Source organism: Cygnus atratus, chromosome 1 (genome assembly GCF_013377495.2).
Source record: "Cygnus atratus isolate AKBS03 ecotype Queensland, Australia chromosome 1, CAtr_DNAZoo_HiC_assembly, whole genome shotgun sequence".
Classification (NCBI taxonomy): Eukaryota; Metazoa; Chordata; class Aves; order Anseriformes; family Anatidae; genus Cygnus; species Cygnus atratus.
In genome coordinates, this window is record NC_066362.1 from 184,181,824 (window position 1) to 184,203,667 (window position 21,844).

General features: G+C 34.9%; 1 protein-coding gene across 1 annotated transcript in view; it reads right to left on the bottom strand.

Moving 5' to 3' along the window:
- The window catches only part of NBEA (neurobeachin), a 516,634-nt gene that overhangs the window by 220,012 nt on the left and 274,778 nt on the right, over nt 1-21,844 (bottom strand). The window contains exon 37 of the mRNA XM_050714797.1: nt 18,302-18,468. Within this exon, the coding sequence (XP_050570754.1) occupies nt 18,302-18,468 (167 nt within the window). The remainder of the gene's footprint in view (nt 1-18,301; nt 18,469-21,844) is intronic.

The window sequence follows — 21,844 nt, forward strand, 5'->3', positions numbered from 1 at the left end:
TTTCGAAACAGACTACATTTTTATGTTACTTTGCTCAAATGTAATTGTTGACTTTTATGACAGCCCCTTCAAAACAATAAAACTGAATTAAAAAAAAAGTCCAATTTTGTAAGACAATTTTCAATTTTCTGAAAGCAGCAATGTTGGTTGAAGTTTAAAGGCAATTATTTCATCACGTCCTAGTATCTTATTGCATTGAGAAATTCTTAAGAGTTACTTACAGGCTTGTTCCAACAACTCAACTTTTTTTTTTTTTTTCCAAATCCTTTTCTTCCCTGTTTCCCAAAAGCCCCTGTATGAGATGCTTAAACAGGACCACAAACATTTCTGAGTGCCACATTGCTGCTGGTAAGTGTGGTTATGCTATCCAACATGGACATCAATATACTGAACAGGTTTTAGGAAGAAATGCTCTTTGGATAAAAGTGTAAAAGAATAAATGAGAAAAATGATAATCCTATGTCCTTAGGTCACTGTCCAGGGCTGTGAAAAAGACATACCCATGAGGATTTCGATTAGTAAGTGCACATTTGAAACACTTGTTAGTAACACAGTGCCATCCTGATCAGCGATTACTAATCAGGACTGTGAAAACTTCCTATATTAGACTAAATTAGTCATTAAGTAAGCAAAATCCCTGAAATAAAAGCAATATTATCAAAATGGAAAGGATATAATATTTCTAATTTTCATTGTATTATCATGAAACCAGGGTAGACTCAGGGCTCAATATGAAAAGTCCGTCTATTTACAGAATATGAAATTAATTGGATACTAAATTCATCTTCCTATGTTTACTTGAGATCAAATAATATCAACATCAAAATATCTGAATTTGAAAAAGACAAATTAGTATCAGTAAAATTCTGCAAGAGAAAAGACTGGGAGGTAGGAGGAAAAAAAGCACGGAAAAGAAACAAAACAAACAAAAAAATCTGAATATACAAATAAGGACTTGCCACACTAATGAGGTGCAATTTCAATCTGTTCCAAAATGGACTAAAACAGTTCTTAAGTGCAATGGCAATGATGACGTACAGATAGAATGGACTCTATATTAGCCATCACACAAATTCATACTGTTATTATTGAGATACTGCTTGATTTTAACCATGAAAAGCATGAACACAATGAGTCTGAGGCATAGCAAAAATTCATTGAAAAGCTCCACTACTAAAATATGTTTAAAATTAAAACAAAGCAGCACTAAATATTTAAAACCTTTCTCTTAAAAAAACAAACAAACAAACAAAAAACAATATTGAAGCATTATTTTTTTCCCTATCAACTGATCTCAAATCCCTCTGTTAGCAAAGTACTGTAATTCATGTGTTACAGGTGGAAAAAAAAAAAGAGGATAGATAAATACTGAAATGATATATTCAGTGTTGAGATGTCATCTCACTGGCAACACTAAGATGATAACTTCTTTCTTTAGGGCATAAAGTGAGTGCCTTCATACCAGAATAAAGAATCCTGTTTTTCCATATGAATTGTAGTGCAAATTCTGGAGTGCAGAGTGCATGGAACAATTGGTTTGCCTTGGCTGGAAATGCCATGAATTGCTGCTATGGTTTGTTAATGGCACTTATTAAATCCACTATTCCCATAAATATGTATACTTTCAACGAAGATTAAAAAAAAATACAAGAAATTTGAAAACCTGTTATTCTGATCATATATTATTCACTTAAAAAAATCAGCATTTTGAAAACATAATTTATTACATAATAAAAAATTATCCAGGGCAAAAGATATAATAATTTTTGATAATATTTTTTTGATAAGATAATAATTTTTGAAAAAAAAAATTCCCCTACCCTTTTTTTTTTAGTTCACTTTTGTTATGAAAAACATAAGTCTTTCATAGTCTCTCATTTGTGTTCTTGGATTATTTTTGTTCAAGGAAGAAAGAAAAACCCAGAAGCAAAATATCTTGTTGACACTTGGGCTGCCATCACATAATCACAGTTGCAAATAAATAAAAAAACAGCATTTTTAGTGAATATATTTAAAGACTCTTCTATTAAGGCTTTTCTACATTTAACTATATTCAGAACAAGAAGAGAATGACCTTCTAAAAAATAATGATGGTGATTATCCACATAATGGTTTTAACATGCAAATATACAGCAGCCATGTAAAGGAACAAAAATCAGACAGCAACTTCACAGTGCTTAAGGGCTTCATATTTTACAGCACCAGCATTAATGGAAAAGTTAATGTAGCATTGAATAACAGTGAGTCGCTCAGCTGCTGCTACTGCTGCAGAACATTTAGATCATGGAAATAACACATCATTTTTTCACTCCTATTGCTTTCTTGACCCCCCCCGCCAAAAAAAAAAAAATCTTCTCACCCACCCCCAGAATCATGTACATAATATTTCCACATTGCTCATTTGCTTAAGAAATATGCCCAAGCATATAAGACCAAACATTCAAAGAAAAAAATAAAACACAAAATTCAAGATAATTAAGTAACAGTGTTGAAGAATATCATGAACACTGTACTCTGTGACTTAGTTCATCCTATGGTACAAATTCATGAGCACAACCACTTAACAGAGTACGAAAAATGGCACAGCATTTTTCAGTACTTAATTCCGAATCTCAATACATGAAACATCCAGGTAATTTATGTATATTAAACTCCCTTATTTTACATTTACTCAACAGTAGAAACTATTTTTAAGCAACTGTACATGGACACAACAGTGTAAGGAATATCTGAAATCGTGAAAAAGCAATTGGTCTGAATGAATGATTTAGTAAATATGAAGGTGATTGTTTTCATCTCTAGGGATTGTCCCTATCCCTTCATCATAGGTTATTCAATCTACTGAAAAAAGTATACTTGATACTTCTTTCTGATACAGGTTAAATTTTTTTCTTACGTTACATTTTTTTTCTAAGCATTCCAAGATAAAAGGGAACTCAGCACAGAGTGTCATTTAGAAACTTTTCACTGACCAAAGTCTACAAGGAGGTTTAAGAAGGTGGGCAACACCTAGTTACTGTAATTGGAGTCACATAATTGTCTCTGAATTGAATCGAATTGCACTGACAATTGTATTTAGGAAGAAATCTGGGGAAAGGGAGACACACCCCACAACTATAAATCCTGCAAACCAAGTTCTGCCTTTGTCAATGCTGGTTTGTTTAGGAAAGAAAAAGTAATTTATTATGTAAATATATAGTAAATGCTGGAATACCAGCAATCTTTCCTTCCTTCATAAATCCAGGCAATGACCATAAGAATTTTGCTCCTTGTTGATGCAAACTGTAAAATGTGAAGATACATATGAGTTTAGAATTTCCACTAAGGATATTATTCCTTCCTGAAATTCCTGAAAATTATTCCATCTTATAAAGGTCTTCAGACTTTAAGGTTTCTGTACTGATGTTTGACTAGCAATAGTTTTTGAGTTTGCTGCTCATTGCCTTTTTGCCATCAGAAGCAGAATGAAGTTAAAAGTAGTGAGCGTGGCTTAAAAAAAAATAATAAATCCATCCCACTCTTTTCTATGCTAAAAATAGGTGCTACTAATTTGAAATCCAGGCAGTCCAAAAAGCAACACAAATGCATGGACTGATACATTATAGTTTTGCTGTTGATGCCAGACACGAGAATAAAAACTGGGGAGTAAGGACCACTACTTCCAGATCTTTGCAGAAGGTTTTACCAGATTATTCTTCAGTCATCAAACCTACCACTATTTCTCAGTCAAATAGTATTTGATAGACAGTATGAAAATCTTCCTCTCCCTTAATTCACCTGCTCTAGCTGTCCAAGTGACTGCAAGTAACCAATCAGTTACATGTATGACAATTAGATCACTCACTGCCCCCTTTTCTTTCTCTAATGTCTGAACTATTAGCTATGAATTTCTAATAGGATTGAAAACGTACCAGCAGAAGGTATGGATCTTGTCTTTACTAGTGGTAATACTGACTGGTGTGGGGAGAAAAAGCAAGCAAACAAAAAACTTCTGAGTATTAGAGCCAATGGTGAACTTAAGGAATCAGTAGCCAGAAAAACGAACAGCTATTGAAAGCTACCTAAAATCCTCCCAGAGATTAATGCAGGACTAGGTGAAGAGCCATCAAATTAATTAATATGCCTTTAAACACACAATAATACATTCTAGAGTTCTGCTTACTTGCAAACAGAATAACATAGATCTAATACAGAACCTGTGATGAACGTTAGTCCTGTACAACTGCACTTTTACAACTAAATTTTTAGGTTCCCTCAATATACTACTTGTGACTTAACATCTTATAAATGTTTTGGAAAACATGAATGACAAAAGGAATCTGAAGGTCTTCTCTAGTACAGGCATACCCATTGTAGTCTTTTCATTTCTACAGCACACATCTTTGCATACATCTTTCCTAAGGAATGTATGTCTTTTAGAAAACCGTAGCATTACAACTTTACTGTGGGTGTTGTGAAAAATCAAATTTAACAAAAGAAGGAGACAAGGAAATGTATTTTGTTAGTCCTAATACCGGTGGACAAGAATTTAGATGTACTTTTTTTTTTTTTTTAATTAGTGTACAAAAATTAAGATTTTTTTTTTGATTACTTTTAAAGAAGTGGAATTCTCTAAATAAATACTGCATGGAAAGAGCCATTCTCATAATTCATCACTGTGTCACTGAAATAAAGATGCTATTCTAGTACTTTTAGAATAGGACATTCCTAAGAAAAGGTCTCTGTCATATATTAATAAAAGTAAGGTGGTGTCCAGCAGAATCTTTTGAACTTCCTTGCACAGTAGGCAATAATGCCCTTTCATAGGTCAGCTACAGAATGATTCTTCAAATGATTCAGATACTCAGCGAATGTCATAGAAAAACAAACAAACAAACAAAAAAACCCACAAAACAAAACAACAAATGACCTGCAGCTTTAGTTTATGCAACACACACCTTAGAAAACTGATGTACCTGGACTTTCTGAATGCAAGTGCATTCAGAAAGAAATATCTGCCTCTTTCCAGGTAAGTGGATATATTCATCATCAAACATAAATGTAACATAAATGGTATCATTAGTTCAAAAAACAAAAACGTGGAAAACTGAGGCAGAGTATATCTGATATGCTATGAACATAGATATCATATCTTGCTCCTGGCTATTCTTTTCTTACAGGTTTCAGTCAATTCATTTGCCTAGATCCTTAGCTCGACAGTTCAGCATGAAACTCTACCACTGAAAATACTGTCTAAAGTTCACCAAATAAATTTCCTCTATTATTAAGCTGTCATCAACTTTGAAAAAAAAATATTCCTGAAAATATGAGACAGTGGGGTACTATTCAATGTAAATGACTGCGTGTCTGAAAATAATGCATTCTTGGATAATAAAAATTGGAAGGTTAAATGTCTATACATTAAACAAACAAACAAAAATTCAAAATACTAAAAAAAAACCCACTCACCATGAGGCACTTTACTTTCCCCCATGTTTTCACATAGCAGAAAGTATATTATGCATAAATATTAAGGCCCTCTTACGGCAAAGGATCCCAAAGGCTTTAGTAGTATTTCTAAACTGGGCCTAAGAGACATCACATTTAGCTTTCTCTTTATGTAAGGTTTTATTGCTTCCTACCATTAGTGCAAACATAACTTCTAGTAAATCATCAAAAGAAATTTCTTACACATTAATCTTTCCTAGTTTCTGATTGTAACTAACAAAACCAAAAAGCATTCCCACCCAATAAATATAATTTGCTATCAGGAGTAAAGATAAAAGAAACAAAAGTAACCTGAAAAATAAGTATACTTATTTACACCAGGAAAAAAAAAAAAGTACTCAATAACTGAGTTGGTACAGAAATTTGAAGAAATAACTTTGTTTTGATTTTAGTCTGCTAGCATTGTATATACAGAACAGTTTTTAACACAATGGTTAGCATTTTCAAACTGAAGAGCAGAAGTGCATATGGCTTATGCATCTTTTTGTGGATTTTCCAATAATCTAGACAATTTGAAATTTTGCTACATTATTTTGTTTTAAAATGGTTCAGTTGAATTTTGAATATTGAATGTTTAAGAAAAATTTATGGCATAAGGCAGTATATTCCTGAAGCTGAAACAATCATTAGACTCTGATGTTCATCTATTTTATTGAACCACCCGCAGGGAGCTTTATGGGCATACTATCATGTCAAGGTCACAGGATTAAGTGAGCAGTGATGACAGTAAACAAGCCTTTTCTGTATATTCTAAAGGGTCTTACTGAGTTACTTAAAATGCCATAAACATAAATAGTCTCCTATCTCTACAATACATCCATGACAAATGACTTCAAAATACAACACTCTTGAGCAAGAGACCTTTACAACCTAACCAACAGCCTATATTAATGACAGAAGGTATCAATATACTGGGGACTACAAATATTGGAAGAACCATGCAATCTGTCATTGTCTAGTATTTTACATCTGTAAGTGTACGAGAAATATTTCCATTTACTTCAAATCTCTATGTGAACATATATCGCTACTGAAAAAACAGGCCTTTCAGGTTAAGAAAAGCAACAGTTATATAGAAAAAGTAACTGTTATTATGACGCACATGCCAAATAAAAAAGGTAATAAAAACAAATCTACATGGTATTTTCAATACCGTCTTGAATGATTTAATCACTCTGTAGAAGTATACAGTGCATTACTGTATCTATTTTATCAATGAGGAAAGCAGTATAATTAAGTACAACAATTTTCTTCAAGTCACGTGAAGTCTATGACAAATGTGGGGTTTCTGAATCAGTCAAAATAAACCTGTGTAAGTTTACTCTCTTTACTTTTGTTTGAAACACATCAACAAAACAAAGCAAAACAAAAAGAGCCCCCACAATAAAAATAAAATAATAATAAAAACAGGAAAACCAAAACCAAACAAAACACAGGAGTGGTCTCTTGAAAGAGAAATGTCTGCTGAGAATATGTTTCAGAAAGCAGAAGAGTGATTTGCGTAAAGATGATCTTCATAGTTTAATACCTGTCAACATATAGGTTGTGCTGACAACATGCATACAGAAACACCAAATCCACAGAACTCTCCTGCTAATCTATATCAAGGTAAAAAAAAGGAAGGAGAATTCTCTGCATGCTGGCATGTGTCCAACAAGCCATGCTTTTCCTGTACAGAGACCCTCTGTCACTTGAAAACAGGACCTCTTGTGAAGCACTTGAGAGCAGCTGTTGCTCACTCACTTGCCTATGCCTCCTGTCTAGTCAGTAGTAATAATGCAAGATATGATGCCAAACTCATTAAGACATTAATATAGACAGAGAAAGAGGAGATACAGTGACATAGGTACAAGCACAGAGCAATTAATCATAAAGGACAGAAGAAGGTTGCAGATGATGAGGACAGAACAGACACTGCTGAGGACATCTTTGATATCCGCAAACACAGGACTATGATCCAAAACAAAACCTGCTAGGCAGAGACAAAATATGTTCTCTTTATCATCGGATAGCCTGTATGATATTGACACACCAACTTAGGGAAATTCTAAACTAGTTTGAAGGAGAATAATTTTGTACCACAAGGAAGCAAAAAAAACTTACTAACCCAAACCAACCAATCAACCAACAAAAAGAAAACATAAAACTACCCAATCAACAAACAAAACCACAAACACCTCAAAGTCTAATTTTTTTTTTTTTTTTTTCTGGAGGGTGGGGGGCTGCTACAGGATAACTGAGGAGATAAGAGAAGTGGATTATGTGTCTTAGCTGATTACAACTTGCAATGATGAAAATGGGAATTACAGGAATGCATAAGTGTCTTCATATCTAGAACATAAAACTTAGACTGGCATTACAGAAACTTGCCAAAACAAATCAGGGTTTGTTCCAAGGAAAAACAATAAAAGTACTTTTTGTTTAGCATGTAATAATTTACTTCCTCTGAAGTTTAGAAACAGGCATGAAACAAACTCTTTGAAAGTCTGGGCAATGTTAAAAAGAAAAAAAAATAGTACTGAATGCTGAGAGAGAGAACATAAAGGAAAAATCTTTACCACCACCTCTGAAAGAGGGTAGAGATTAGAGATATTTGATTTTAATTTCCTTAATCAACTGAAAAAAGACATGAAACTTGGTGGCAAAGGGCTCATTTATTAAAATGACAGGTCTTATAAAAAAAGTTATAAAAAGATGTCTGTTTTGTATACATTTTTATGCTAGAATGGGAAGTAGTTAACTTCAGTAAGGTATTTTAAGTTTGATCCTGACTACCAAGTTTTTTTTCATAATAATTCATCTAATTTGCAGTAAAGAAAATTATCCTATAATGCACATGTAAGTTCAACTGTAAGGCTAGAAAGGACCACATTTCCTAAGGTTCCTGCTGAATTCCACTTTCTTCCCCTCCCACACACCCTCCCAAAGAAAAGGGGATACGAAACATCTGATAGGGATGTTCTAAATTATGCCTGCCTCAGAGCCTCAAACTGATTTAATCTTGAGTTCCTCTACAGCCACTAACCTGAATGTCTCAAATTATTTTACAAACATATGGTTGGACATAAATACATTTCAAATAAAAAAGTACAAGACAGTAAGATTTTGAGAGGAGAGCAACCAAAATAGATCAACTAGATTTTCTTTTGGTCAAACTTAGCATTTCTGATGATTCCAACAAAAATGTCTGTCAAAACACCGCAAATGCTTCTCTTAGGAAAAAAAAAATAATAATAAGTTTAGCATTTATCTTCTGTAACCTACTTGAAGCACCCCATGGGAAAGAATCCTCACACGTAATGGTACTACAGCAACTTACCAGAACTTAAAAATAGAATGTTTCTCACCCATTTTGTCACAAAATAAAGAACAAGTCAAAGAATTTTCATTTCTAAAAAAAAAAAAAAAAGGCTTCTTAGAAATGTAAAACTTTTTCAGAATCTTCTAATCCATGCCTTTGTTCTTTTTTATTCTTTGGTTTCAATTTTCTGTATGAAATGGATGGGAGATTCTCTGCTATGTTGATCTGATTGGCATTGGAGAAAAAGTGAGCATCACATGAGGGAAATGTTATCTGCCTAATGAGAAATTCTTCCCTCATGGTTTCTATTGAATTTCAACCTCTGTCTAAATTGGAGGCGGGAAAAGAAGGAGCACAGATGCTAGGAATGCTGTCCAAAACCAGCAACTGTTAGTTCAATCTTCTGATACCCACTCCAGAGGTTGCTTTCCCTGAAGGAACTGGGAGGAAAAATTGAAGAAAGGCAGTTGGACTTTGAAGTCCTACCGAGAAAAGGAAACTTCAAAATTGAGACTGACTGAAATTGAGATTCCTCAGGAAATACTGAGTTGAAAGAGTCTGAGGGAGTATTAGACAGGCATATATCATCATTAGACGGACATATCATTGATTGAAAACTAGCTGGGTGGCCCAGCCCAAAGAATCTTTGTGAATGGAGTTAAATCCGGATGGATGATGGTTACTAGTGGTGTTCCCCAGGGCTCCAGTACTGGGGCCAGTTCACTTCAATATCTTTATCAATATCTTTATCTTTTTTATCTTTATGTGGATGTGGAGATTGACTGCACCCTTGATAAGCTTGCAGATGACAGCAAATTAGGCACAAGTGTTGATCTGCTCGAGGGTAGGAGGGCTCTGCAGAGGGATCTGGATAGGCTGGACGCATGGGCTGAGGCCAACTTTATGAAGTTCAACAAGGCCAAGTGCTGGGTCCTGCACTTGGGGCACAACAACCCCATGCAATGCTACAGACTGGGGGAAGAGTGGATGGAAAGCTGCCTGGCAGCTAGGGATGTGGGGGGTATTTGTTGATAGCTGGCTGAATATGAACCAGCAGTCTGCTCAGGTGGCCAGGAGGGCCAACAGCATCCTGGCTCGTATGAGAAACAGTGTGGCCAGCAGGACTAGGGAAGTAATTGTCCCCCTTTACTCGGCTCTGGTGAGGCCTCACCTCGAGTACTGTGTTCAGTTTTGGGCCCCTCACTACAAGGACATTGAGGTGCTGGAGTGTGTCCAAAGAAGGGCAATGAAGCTGGTGAAGGGTCTAGAGAATAAGTCCAGAGGAGAGGCTGAGGGAACTGGGGTTGTTTAGTCTAGAGAAAAGAAGGCTCAGGGGAGACCGTATTTTACTATACAACTACCTTAAAGGAGGTTGTTGTGAGGTGGGGATTGGTCTCTTCTCCCAAGTACCAAGTGATGAGGTGAGGGGAAATGGCCTCAAGTTGCTCAAGGGGAGGTTTAGGTTGGATATTAGGAGAAATTTCTTTACTGAAATTGCATTGGAATAGGCTGTCCAGGGAAGTGTTTGAATCACTATCCCTGGAGGTCTTCAAGGAGCATGTAGATCTAGAACTTTAGTCGCATGGTTTAATGGTGAACTTGTTAGTACCAGGTTAAAGGTCGGACTAGATGATCTTAGATGTCTTTTCCAACCTGAATGATTCTATGATCATGTCTATTTCACCTATTCTTGCTCTTTCCTAAGCATTCACTTATAGATGAAGATAGGTTACTGAGCTAGATGGACCACTGGTGTGAACCTGTTCTTGTGACTGGTATACTGGAAGCTGAACTGCTGTATGTGCACATTCTACCTCTATGGCTAGACTTAAGAAGAAGCACAAGGCCTTCTCAGACTCTTAAGGTTGGTCTCTCTTAATATACGCACAATTTTAAATCCTCTTGTTGCTGCTATAATAAAAACATACATAGTAAGTTGACACTAAGTCATGTGAATTTGTATTCTGATTGTTGTTCCAGTTAAAGACTATACTGAAATCTAAAGATCTGTTGTGTGTAAAGCTTGCAGAAAAAGAACATGGACAAAACTTTCCTCTTTGTGTTTGCTGTGAAGCTAAAGGGGGGAAAAACTGTAGGCAGAAACAAACAAACAACCAAAACAAAAACAAAAACAACCAACCAAACAAAAAAACACTTTTCCTAAAAGTGGAAAAAAAACAGAGTAAATAAGGAAAAAAAATTCTCTTATTGCAAAAGTAATATAGTGAAAAAAAAATCCTTTGTTCTTTAATATTAAGTACAATGTACTGTACTTACTAGAGATAAATAATTCTATACTGCTACATAAATAAATTCACATTGGAAAAAAATATTTTTTTCAGAGGTTTCTCCCAGCTGTGGGAGAAAATCCACAGCAAAAAGCACCACAGTTCAAAACAACAGAGTATCCTTGCACAAATTCAGAACTGAATAAATGTCACTTCAGCAAACTGAACTCACTCGTATGGCCCATCTCTGGCTATGCAATGCTTGTTTCTTGGCAAGTATCTCTATGTTGCAAATAGCATCCTACATCTAACTTATTCTTAGGAAGTGATACAGAATTTTTCTGTCCCTATTGTGCTCTTCAAAGGGTACAGACCGATTAGCAAGTATTCCTTTGGACAGTCTCTGCCTTCCACCACAGTGGTAAGCAATCAGGGAGGGAGAAACTAGCAGGGTACACAAAAGGTAGTGGATGCAATATAACGGGTGCAGAGCAGCAGGAACAGCAGAAAGATAAGAAGGACATCAAAGTAGTAAAATACTACAAAAGAGTATTCAGATTAGAAAAATAATCTCAATCATTTTTTTGTCCTACAGAAGGGTGATTAATACTGGACCAAGAATGTAAATAATGAAGACACATCTGGTAATCTCAAGGTACCTCAAAAGTAGTGCAGTTAAGTAAAAACAACAGAAGACAGAAAAGCATTTTCTTAATGTTTTATCATGATGAAACTGGGTTAGAACTGAATATTTAGAACTTGCAACCAAAATATCTAATGAATGGGCTGAAAAGTATGCAGACTCCATGAAATCAATCTGGAAACAACATTTTGTAAACAAAACCATATTCCACCAATTCCAAAATCAAATTTAATTCTTAGTTTCTACAGACTACGTGGAAAAATGCATCACTTTAACAGACCCTCAAACAACAGGTATATTAAACACTCTGCTAGACCCAGTAGACTGGATCTGGTTCTACATCTTTGCCACTACTCTAAAGCTTCCTTTGCAATTTATGTCTAGCAGTTAAAATGAGCCAGAAATGAATGAATAGCTAAACCAGATGAAGACGATTTGCAGTGGGGGACAGGATGGGTTCTGTGTCTCTTTCAACTTCCTAAGGCAGCAGCTAGTATGATGACAGAGTCAGAGCATGCCAAGATTGGCTGTAAGGGAAACTTCCGCTTACTCAGTTCATGTGTTCTCATCCCTCTTGCTGTAAAATGGAAACATTTGGTTTAGAAGCAGTGTCTTCCCAGAATCAACATATTTAACTGCCAAGCCCTATAGGCTCAGAAAAGGGGAGTTCTCCTCTTTCAGCTCTCTTTTCCCCTCCCCCAGCAGAACCCAATCTCTGCAGAAGCACGTGCTGTAGTGAGAGGCAAAACTAGCTGTCTGGCAAGAAACTTTTTATTTCCAGCCTGTCTCCCCAGACGAATTTGGTCTTCACCACAGAATGAGTTTGACAGCTCTGCCCTCCACCATGAATGATTAATTTGTTATGGGTGTCTAGTTCAACCAAAGATGGATTTGAACAGAAAAAGCCCTTGTATACTTGCTATTTGGTAAAGCTGCTTTAATGTAGGTGGAACCTCCTTCATCAAATCACTGAAAGCAAGAGAACCAAGTCTCATTTTTAAACGTCATTTTTTCTCATTATAGTAATCCTCCCATGTATATCAAAACTGATAATGAGAAAATATCAATGACAAATAGTTTGTATTTGATTTAGAACAGAACCTGAAACTCAGACCTCTTCTGTATTGCCCTTGGTTGCCTTAAACTTATAGAAACTGTAAGAATAACTATATGTGAAGTACTCTTGAATAAAAATTTTTTACAAAGTTGTGGTATCTGGTTAAACCAAGCAGCTGAAATAACAGAACCCTCCAAACAAGCACAGTGACAGATTATAGCCCAAAACATATGCATACATGTGGCTGAGAAGCAATTTGATCTGTGTTCCCAGACAGGTTTCAGTAAACTTTTTTTTTTTAAAATATCATACATATATATATTAAAAGAAAGATGTGTATGGGGAGTGAAGCAGATCAGAAGGAAGAGAAGCATCATATGAAGCTGACAGAGAAGACAGAAGGAAGCATATGTTGTGACATGAAGACTATAACCCTGAAAAAATCTAAGGGTAAATGCTGGCTTAAAGTGGCTTTGAATGATAAGCTATGCAACGCCCTGTTTGATTCTTCCCAAGATGAAGGAAATAGGATGTTGCATATTCACTGTGAATAAGTGGCAATGCATCAAAGAAATAGCCAACTCATCAATTTCTCATCTGAATGGAAAAAACATGCAGATATCTAAATTTGGTATAACGCTAAATTTAAGAAAGAAAAAAAGAAAATTCTATGGTTAGTGTAAGATATCTAACCTGAAGATATCTAAACTGAAGTTATCTAAAATGGCTGCCCAAATGAGAAAAACAGAATTAGTTTGGTTTAAGGGCACAAACAGGATTTATAACAAAATAAATGGACATATTATAAATACTATTACTCTTTGTCTGAGATATGTAGGAGAAAATAAGATGATTCAATAATTTCCTTTTCTTGTAGGGGAGTTGATGCTAACACCTGCAAAAAATGGAGCAAAAGAATTTTTTTTTTTCTTTAAGAAGTGAAGGGAAAATATTTGTTAAAAAGATAACACTTCTGGAAAAAAAAATCTGAAAACAGTGTTATTTACCATTTTTAGACAGAAGATGAAAGAGTAAATAGGTTCTCAGACAGTCTCCAAGCATACTAACTGGTTAATATACAGGCCAGGACAGCTTGTACAACGTTACTGTCTTTGTAGGAGTTTATTCGTGTGGTGAAGCACTCACATATAATTAATTTCTTCTTTGTAAATTAATAGCTAATTAAGAAGGAAACTGAAATGCAAGTAACCTATGACTTTATGTTTTTTTAAAGTCAACTATCTTCTTCTTGCTAAAGACATTTTGAAAAGAGCTTATGATAGCACATTTTAAATTCATAATTTGCAAATCTACAGAATTGCATTCATCAACCCCATGTTTTTTTCCTCAGTAATCACAGTGCTTTCAGGAGTTAAGTTAGTTTTTGTTTTTTTTATAAATGAACAAAAATTAAACTGTATGACACATATATTAAACATAGTAAATGGTGGTTGATGCTATGTGGAAAAACAGTACCTGCAAACACAAAAGCTGGGGGACTTACAAATTAATTGTGCTGAATGTTCAACACTAGGAAAAATGTTCTCTACAGCTATATAATATTTCAAAAAATCAGATGTTAATATTTTATATCGTAAGTGTCTTTGCTAAAGGACTTAAAACTCTTCCTTACCTTAAAACACACACAGAGAAATAAAAACATGTGCACGTATATATAATATATATATACTACGTGGTGCAATTATCAGTATATCAGTGGCAGCAGACGGTGTATATCATAGAGAATTGAAGCTCTTACAAATCACACTCATTCTCCAAAAGTAGATTCTAACCTATCTTACCCATTTTGGATATCAAAAGGCATTGCTATTCCTAAATGTTTATCATGCAAAACTGGGTACCTATTTCTTCACCTTCCCCTCCTGGAACTTATACGGATTTCACAGAATCACAGAATGGTTAGGGACAACTCCCACTAGACCAGGTTGCCCAAAGCTCCATCCAACCTGGCCTTGAACACTTCCAGGGATGGGGCATCCACAACTTCTCTGGGCAACCTGCTCCAGTGTCTCATCACCCTTAGATGAAAGAATTTCTTCTGATTATCTAACCTAAATTTACCCTCTTTCAGTTAAAAGCTGTTACCCCTTGTCCTATAATGACACTACCTGATAAAGAATCCCTCCCCAGGCTTCCTTGTAGGCCCCCTTTAGTTACCAGAAGGCTGCTATAAGGTCTCCCCAGAGCCTTCTCAAGATGGAACAACCTCAACTCCCTCAGCCTGTCTTCATAGGAGAGGTGCCCCAACTCTGATAATTCCGTGCCCCTCCTCTGGACTTGTTCTAATAGGTTCATGTACTTCTTGAGCTGGGGGCCCTATAGCTGAGGGCTATAGAATGCAGTACTCCAGGTGGGGTCTCGTGAGAGCAGAGTAGACGGGCCTTTGGCCTGCTGTCCACGTCGCTTTTGATGCAGCCCAGGATATGGTTGGCTTTCTGGGCTGCAGGCACACATTACCAGCTCAAGTCGAGCTTCTCATCAACAAGCAACCCCAAGTCCTCTTCAGAGCTGCTCTCAATCCACTCATCGCTCAGCCTGTATTTGTGCTTGGGGTTGCCCTTACCCATCTGCAGGACCTTACACTTGGCCTTGTTGAACTTCATGAGGTTCGCACAGCCCCACCTCTCAAGCCTGTCAAGGCTTGGGTGCCATCCCTTCCCACCAGTGTGTCATGTTTCTTTAGTTTGCAGTTTCCAACAATGTTCTCAGATTCAAGAGCTGAACAGGGAATTGGTGATGTGCTTTCAAGACTCTAAAAATTCTTCCTGACAGAAGTGATGTGGTCACTACAGAGGTCTAGATGTCTGGAATGCCAAACTATATTTTTTTAGTAGCTCTCTTCCAGTTAGACTGTATCTTCTGGGGCATAGGAAAGCATGAAGAGACTGCCAACACTGTAATTTTCCATCAAGAATCAAAAATCATTACTTTAAAACATGTTTTGTCAGCATGTTGACAGCTGAGACAACAGGAATGTAAAATTTTAGATTGCATCTTAATTTCCATTATATAAAAAGTACTGGAGAAACCACCTAATTAACAACAGGTTTTGATTTCTGTGCCTAAATAGTTTCCCGAGTCCTCTCTCTTTTCTGCACTTGAAGTCTTTTAAATCTGCTCACTGAGAACCAATGACCTTGGTTCTTAACAAGGTGTAGATGCTTTCCAACTGGTCATCTTCCCATATCTGCTGGTGTCATAGGCCTCTCCCTTTACAGTCCATTAGGTCTCTTAACAGAAAGTGCGCTTGTGTGATGGATCACCCAGTTGTCATGACACATGTGGTAGGACCTAAAGTGCAAGGACATGTGTCCTGTTCAGCTCCTGTGAATGGTGAACCCCACTTGGAGACCTTGTACTGTCAACTTGCTCACTTCTCTAGGTTAAAAATTAGCCACAAGTAGCCTGTAGCTAAAAGCCAACTAGGACAACAGCTGCACTGTATGTGGCCAAAATGGGAAAGCAGCACTGCAAGAAACTGAGAACTAAGCACACAGGGGAAGTGGCATGATAGGAATAAAATAGGAATTTATTTTTCTTGATATAAGACATTTGATAGGTTTGTCAAAGGTGTCAAGCTGCTTCATGGCCCATCAAAAACTATCATGGACTAAAAAGCGAAAAAAAGCTGCAGCAGTGGTCTGTTGACACTTAGTATGCCTTCAACAATGCAAGAGAGGAAAGTTGTCTGACCCAAGGAGGAGATAGTCTACTGTAAGAATTAGTGACCAGTGACATGGAGAGGAACTGACCAAAGCCTGCAAAGTGTCTGCAACCAAACTTGAGGCACAACTTTTTAAAAAATTCAAAGACATTAAAAGGACTGAAAATCGCACTTATTTTCATCAGGTTCAAGTCTACAGATACACTGCTTTAAGCCTCAACTAGAGCTAACATGGTTGTTGAATCTTAATGTCATTTTTTTTAATTACCACCAGAATGTCTGTGATGTTAGACTATAGAATTTCTTTAAGACTGAACTCCAGCTTAAACAAATAAAAATAAAATACATCTCCTTGGTCATCCAGGAAATTGTGTTTTCTTTGGAAGATATGAGGATGATGAATATGAAAAACTACATTTTAGTTTACACTGTAAACTTCAAGAACCAACTAGACAGAATGACAAAAAGAATTAACAGTATACGTGGTATTTATAAAATGTTATTACTGATGTGTCAAGTGTATTATTCAACATCTTTTCTAATAAGCTGAAGCTACATTCAGACAGTTTTTCCTTAAAGAAAGTATTTATCTATGGATTATATTTATTTATTTATTTTTTTAATCAGCATATCAGTCTTAACTAGATTTTTACTGAAAAGGTTTCTCAGCTAAAATGGAACTTTTTGTTCTTCTCTGCCTGACTCAGAGCAGACAAACAGGATTCAAGAAGGAAATTAAACTATAAAAAATTGATATTTGGGAGCAAAACTTCCTCAATCTCTATTGCTTGAGCTGTCCCAGTTTGAATAAATAATCAATTTATTAATTGGCTAGAATGCACAAAGAAAGAGACTTGCCAGTCTCTAGCTTTGCAGACAGGGCACTCACATGACAGACCCAGGTTCAAGACCTTGCTCTGCGTGAAGGAAAAGAGTAATTTGAGCTCAGTTCTTCCACATGAAGGTCAGCACCTTAGCCACTGGCTATTTTTATGATTTAGAAGAGCAAGGCTTTGTGTTTTTTTGGTATGACATGAAAAAGTTTCACTTCATCTCTATGTTGAATAGAATAAGCTTTTAAAAACAGTATTCAACACAGATCTGATTAAAATCTCAAATATTTTATCACATATCATAAGAATTTTGTATTTTGGATCATGCAGTGTTTGTTTGTTTGTTCTGTTTTATTTGTTTGTTTTTACAGGAGCACCTGCAAAATTGGGCGCCCTTTGGTTGCATTCAGCTTTAGATGATAAATTCAAGCAGACATATAGGTTTTGCTTTAAGTGTATAGACTTTTTGCATGGCTGGTGTTAACTACTGTTTTGTAGTAGGACAGTTAAGTTTTACCAGTGGACCTTCCTGCTTCATCACTTGCACAGAAAAGCTATAAACAGAAGAAAGTATTAGACAGCAACCCATGTGACTCGGTTCTGCTGGTTGTTCTAATACTGACTATAATGCTAGACATGTCATTTTGACTCTCTGATCTTTTGTTCAGGCTTCCTTTTTTGGCATCTGTATGGCAAGCTCTCTCTCTCTTAGTATCTCATTCAGAGCGTTTCACTCAGAGAGGCTATAATACTGTTAGGAGCCTCAAAAGCTACTGATACACCAACAGTATCAGTATTATATCTGCTTTATAATTGACAAATACCCATTACAATTTATTTAAAATATGGTAAAATATTATGTTTGCAGTCTATCAAGGAATTTTATCTTTGAATCTTTAGCAAAGAGGAATTTTCAAGAAACAGTTGAAGAAAAGACTAACAACAGAGAAAGAATATGTTTTAGCAATTCTAACTCCTACTATATTCACTTTTCAGTTATACAGTAACTGTTGCTCTTAAACTTCAAAATTAAAATTTAAACCACACATTTTATGTTTGCAGCTTACCTGTGAGAAACGGCTCCCCAGGCACCATGCTTATTTGTTAGTATGTTGAGTATCTTCTGTTTTAGCTGATTGGCTGTAACGTGGTCTCGATGCTTAGCAGCACTGATAAGATGATCACACATCTTCTCCTCCTCTCTTCTGTCAGCAGCATATTGAGCGCACTGTGACTAGAAATGAAAGTACAACTACTTGACAAAAGATAGGCTATTTAGGAGTCACCTTAAAATGGTTATGTACTAAAACTCTTTAAACATATCAAGAACCAACAAGCTCATTAAAATACATTTAAGAGGAACAGGACACACCATTCAATTTAAATGGTTCTACTACTATATTTAATTCACAAGAAAGATGTCAGAACACGTAGAATTTAAAGGACAATCAAGGGTAAAAAAATCTGAATTACAACTAAAAACTGTGCATCTCCATGTGTATATATGTGAACATGGGTATGCCTTAAGTGCTGGTCTTGTAAAATTTTCATGTATTCTCAGGCATAAAATACAGGTATAACGTATGTATGACATAATATACAGTAAATTCTACTTCAAACCAATCTTGCAGAAAAAAAAAAATATATATATATATGTATGCTGGGCTTGATTCTTAAACTTCAATAAAATCTACAATTCAAATTAAAGAAATAAAAATATAACTATTATTATGGGTGCTAAAGGGAAACTCCTTTGACTATGAAATTAAGAAGTATATTTTCGGTCTTATATCATAAAATGAAAAAATTTCTTAACATACACACAACTTCTAAAATATCTTAATGGATAAAAAAGTAACATCTTTACAACTGAGTAAGATCTAAAGTTTTTATAATGTTTCCTTTAACAGGTAATTAACTCTAAAATAAATGCTGTAATTATTCATGCAAATTTGTTTCTAAAATTGTCAAAACTGAATAGCACATTTTAGTTTTGATAAATCCTTTCTTTATGTATAAGAACAATGTAAATTTTCCATTTCTTTTCTCAAAACCATTTTAAGATTAAATCCAATTTCTCCTCCCAGTAAAAATCCTTTCAAAATGTCTAAATAAAGCAAATGTAGCTATAGTAATTAAAAGGAGTCAATTTTATCATTTTCTAGGTGTAAATTACAAAAGCTGGTTTATTCTCAAAAGAGCTAATTTGAAAATTACCTATTTTAAAAGACCTACATTTTTGCATGCACAGATTATTGTGCACCATTTTAGAATGTTCAACCAATACTCACTGCTGTAACACTTAGTGCTGAATAGACCACTATATTCTAATATTCTAAAAAGCAATTACAGTTTAGCATATCTCATGATAGATTGTACTTATTCTTCATATTTCTGCACACTACCCTTTTGCTACTGATCGCATTAGTATTTGGTAAGATTTTAACAGTGGTCTTTCCACTATGCTATAGCCATTATTTCAAGTAATCTATCTGGAAAAGAACAATCATTACAATAATTCATAAAGGGTTAATTCATTTTTCAATTTATCTTCTTGTACAGTGAAGCACCAATTAGTACAATGATCTGCCTTAGTAATGAGGTTAATATTTCACCAGCTCATTGGACAGTAAAATTAAATTTTCATTTTTCTTCCTGAACAATTACAAAGGTTAACAAAATGGAAGTTAACTGCAAAGCAACCATTCTAGGAGGAATTTCTCTTGCCCTGACTGCAACTGTAGTCACAGGATAAAATTTACATGCTGGTCCAAGGCCTCCCCATTACGCAGGCAATGCAATAACTCAGTGCAGCTTGGGCCAAATAATTTCATCCATAATTATGCAATTAAAGTTTAAAAGGTAAAAATAAAATAGCCACTCACTTTTCTTGCTGAGAGCAATGATTAACATGTGCTAAACCCCGGAATATATAACAATACAGCTTATTAAAACAAAATGACAGATTTACAATTATGCAAGAGAAAACTACCAGAAATCTCTTTGTCCTTACTACTTTCAAGTAGGATGAATAATAAAATGTTTGGTTATATACCTACCATTATTAAAGGCAATATATAAAACATTCTTTCAGACTTTAACTGCCACCTTATTTAAGTACATCTGAGGTTCATATTTAACACAGACTACATATCATAATTTTCTTTTATGACTTTCAGATTTTATCTTATTCATCTGAAACATGTATCTGAGGTTTTTCATATGACAAATATAATGAAAAATTTCATATATGAAAAATGTGTTGGTTTCTTCACCAGACAATAAGACTGACTTAAGGCAATTCCTTTAGGGAATTTAGTTAATATTCTAAATCCTATTTGCTAACAGAAGCTGGAAGTTAATTGAATATTCTCATTTTGTCTAGAGTTCTGACAGATCTTATACCTCAATGTATTCTTCAAAGAACAGATAACTCAATCTTCTATTGTCATCTTAGGTTACTGCTTGATTCTGTGATAAATATCAAATGTTATTTATTGTTGAGGCAATATGAAACTTCACTCTGACACACACTTAATTGTAAATGTGATTTTATCTAAGTTTGAAATATCCAGTATATCCTTGGTAATAAAGTTGTTGCAATCCCATATGACAAGTGTCTGCTGTCTGCTCTGACAAAATGAAGTAAAGGTTATGTGTACTGAAAATGACAACAGATATCTCCGTATCTCACACTTTTCAGCTTGGTCAAGGAGCACAAGAACTAGTACATCAAAGTGTACAGTTAAGAGAGCTGTTTCAATGAGATAAAAACCTCATCAAAACTAAGATTACTGGATTTCTAGCCACCAGGTGCTTGTTGACATTTTCTGACAGATGAATAAATTGATACAGCTATTTATTATCATTAATACTAAGTCAGTCTATCTCAATTCTAGGTCACTTCAGCATTAAAACACATGGAAAAGTGTGCTTGTACATACATATTTATATACAAATGTATGCAAACACAGGCAAGTTTGGAAATAATAAAAACAAGTGATGTTGAAATGTTGTATAAAGGCAGTTTAAAAATGCAAAATTATATTTGAGAAAGTCATGTCAAAAATATGAATTTTAACTGTATTTGACTACTTTTGCATGACATTTTTTTGGATATGAACAAAATTAATCCCGAAGGAATCATCAAAAACATGTTAAACACTGAACTTGAAAAAATGTTTTTGAAATAGCTTCTTTATATATTTGCATCATTTTCAAGTAATTTGCTTTTAATTACAACACTTATTGATGAAAAAAGCAATTGAAATTTGACTCCTTTGAAGGGGCAAAAATTATAGATTTATGGGATCCAGCTGCTATGTTACTTCTTCCAATACTTAAAAAGAACAGGCAATATAAACACGTTGTCAGTAGTTAATGATTAGTTAGTTAATGATTAGTTAATGACTAGTAGCTAAAATATGTATTATCATGTTTCAATATGTAATTTATAGAAAGTAAATTCTCTAAGGAGATCCAAAATGCGAAGTATCCTAACAAAAATATCATAAAATACAAATTCTAACAAAACATTTGTATTTCTTAATTTTTTGAAATGCCTTATATATATTAGCTGTTTCTCTTTCTTATTGAACTTACTGTTGATA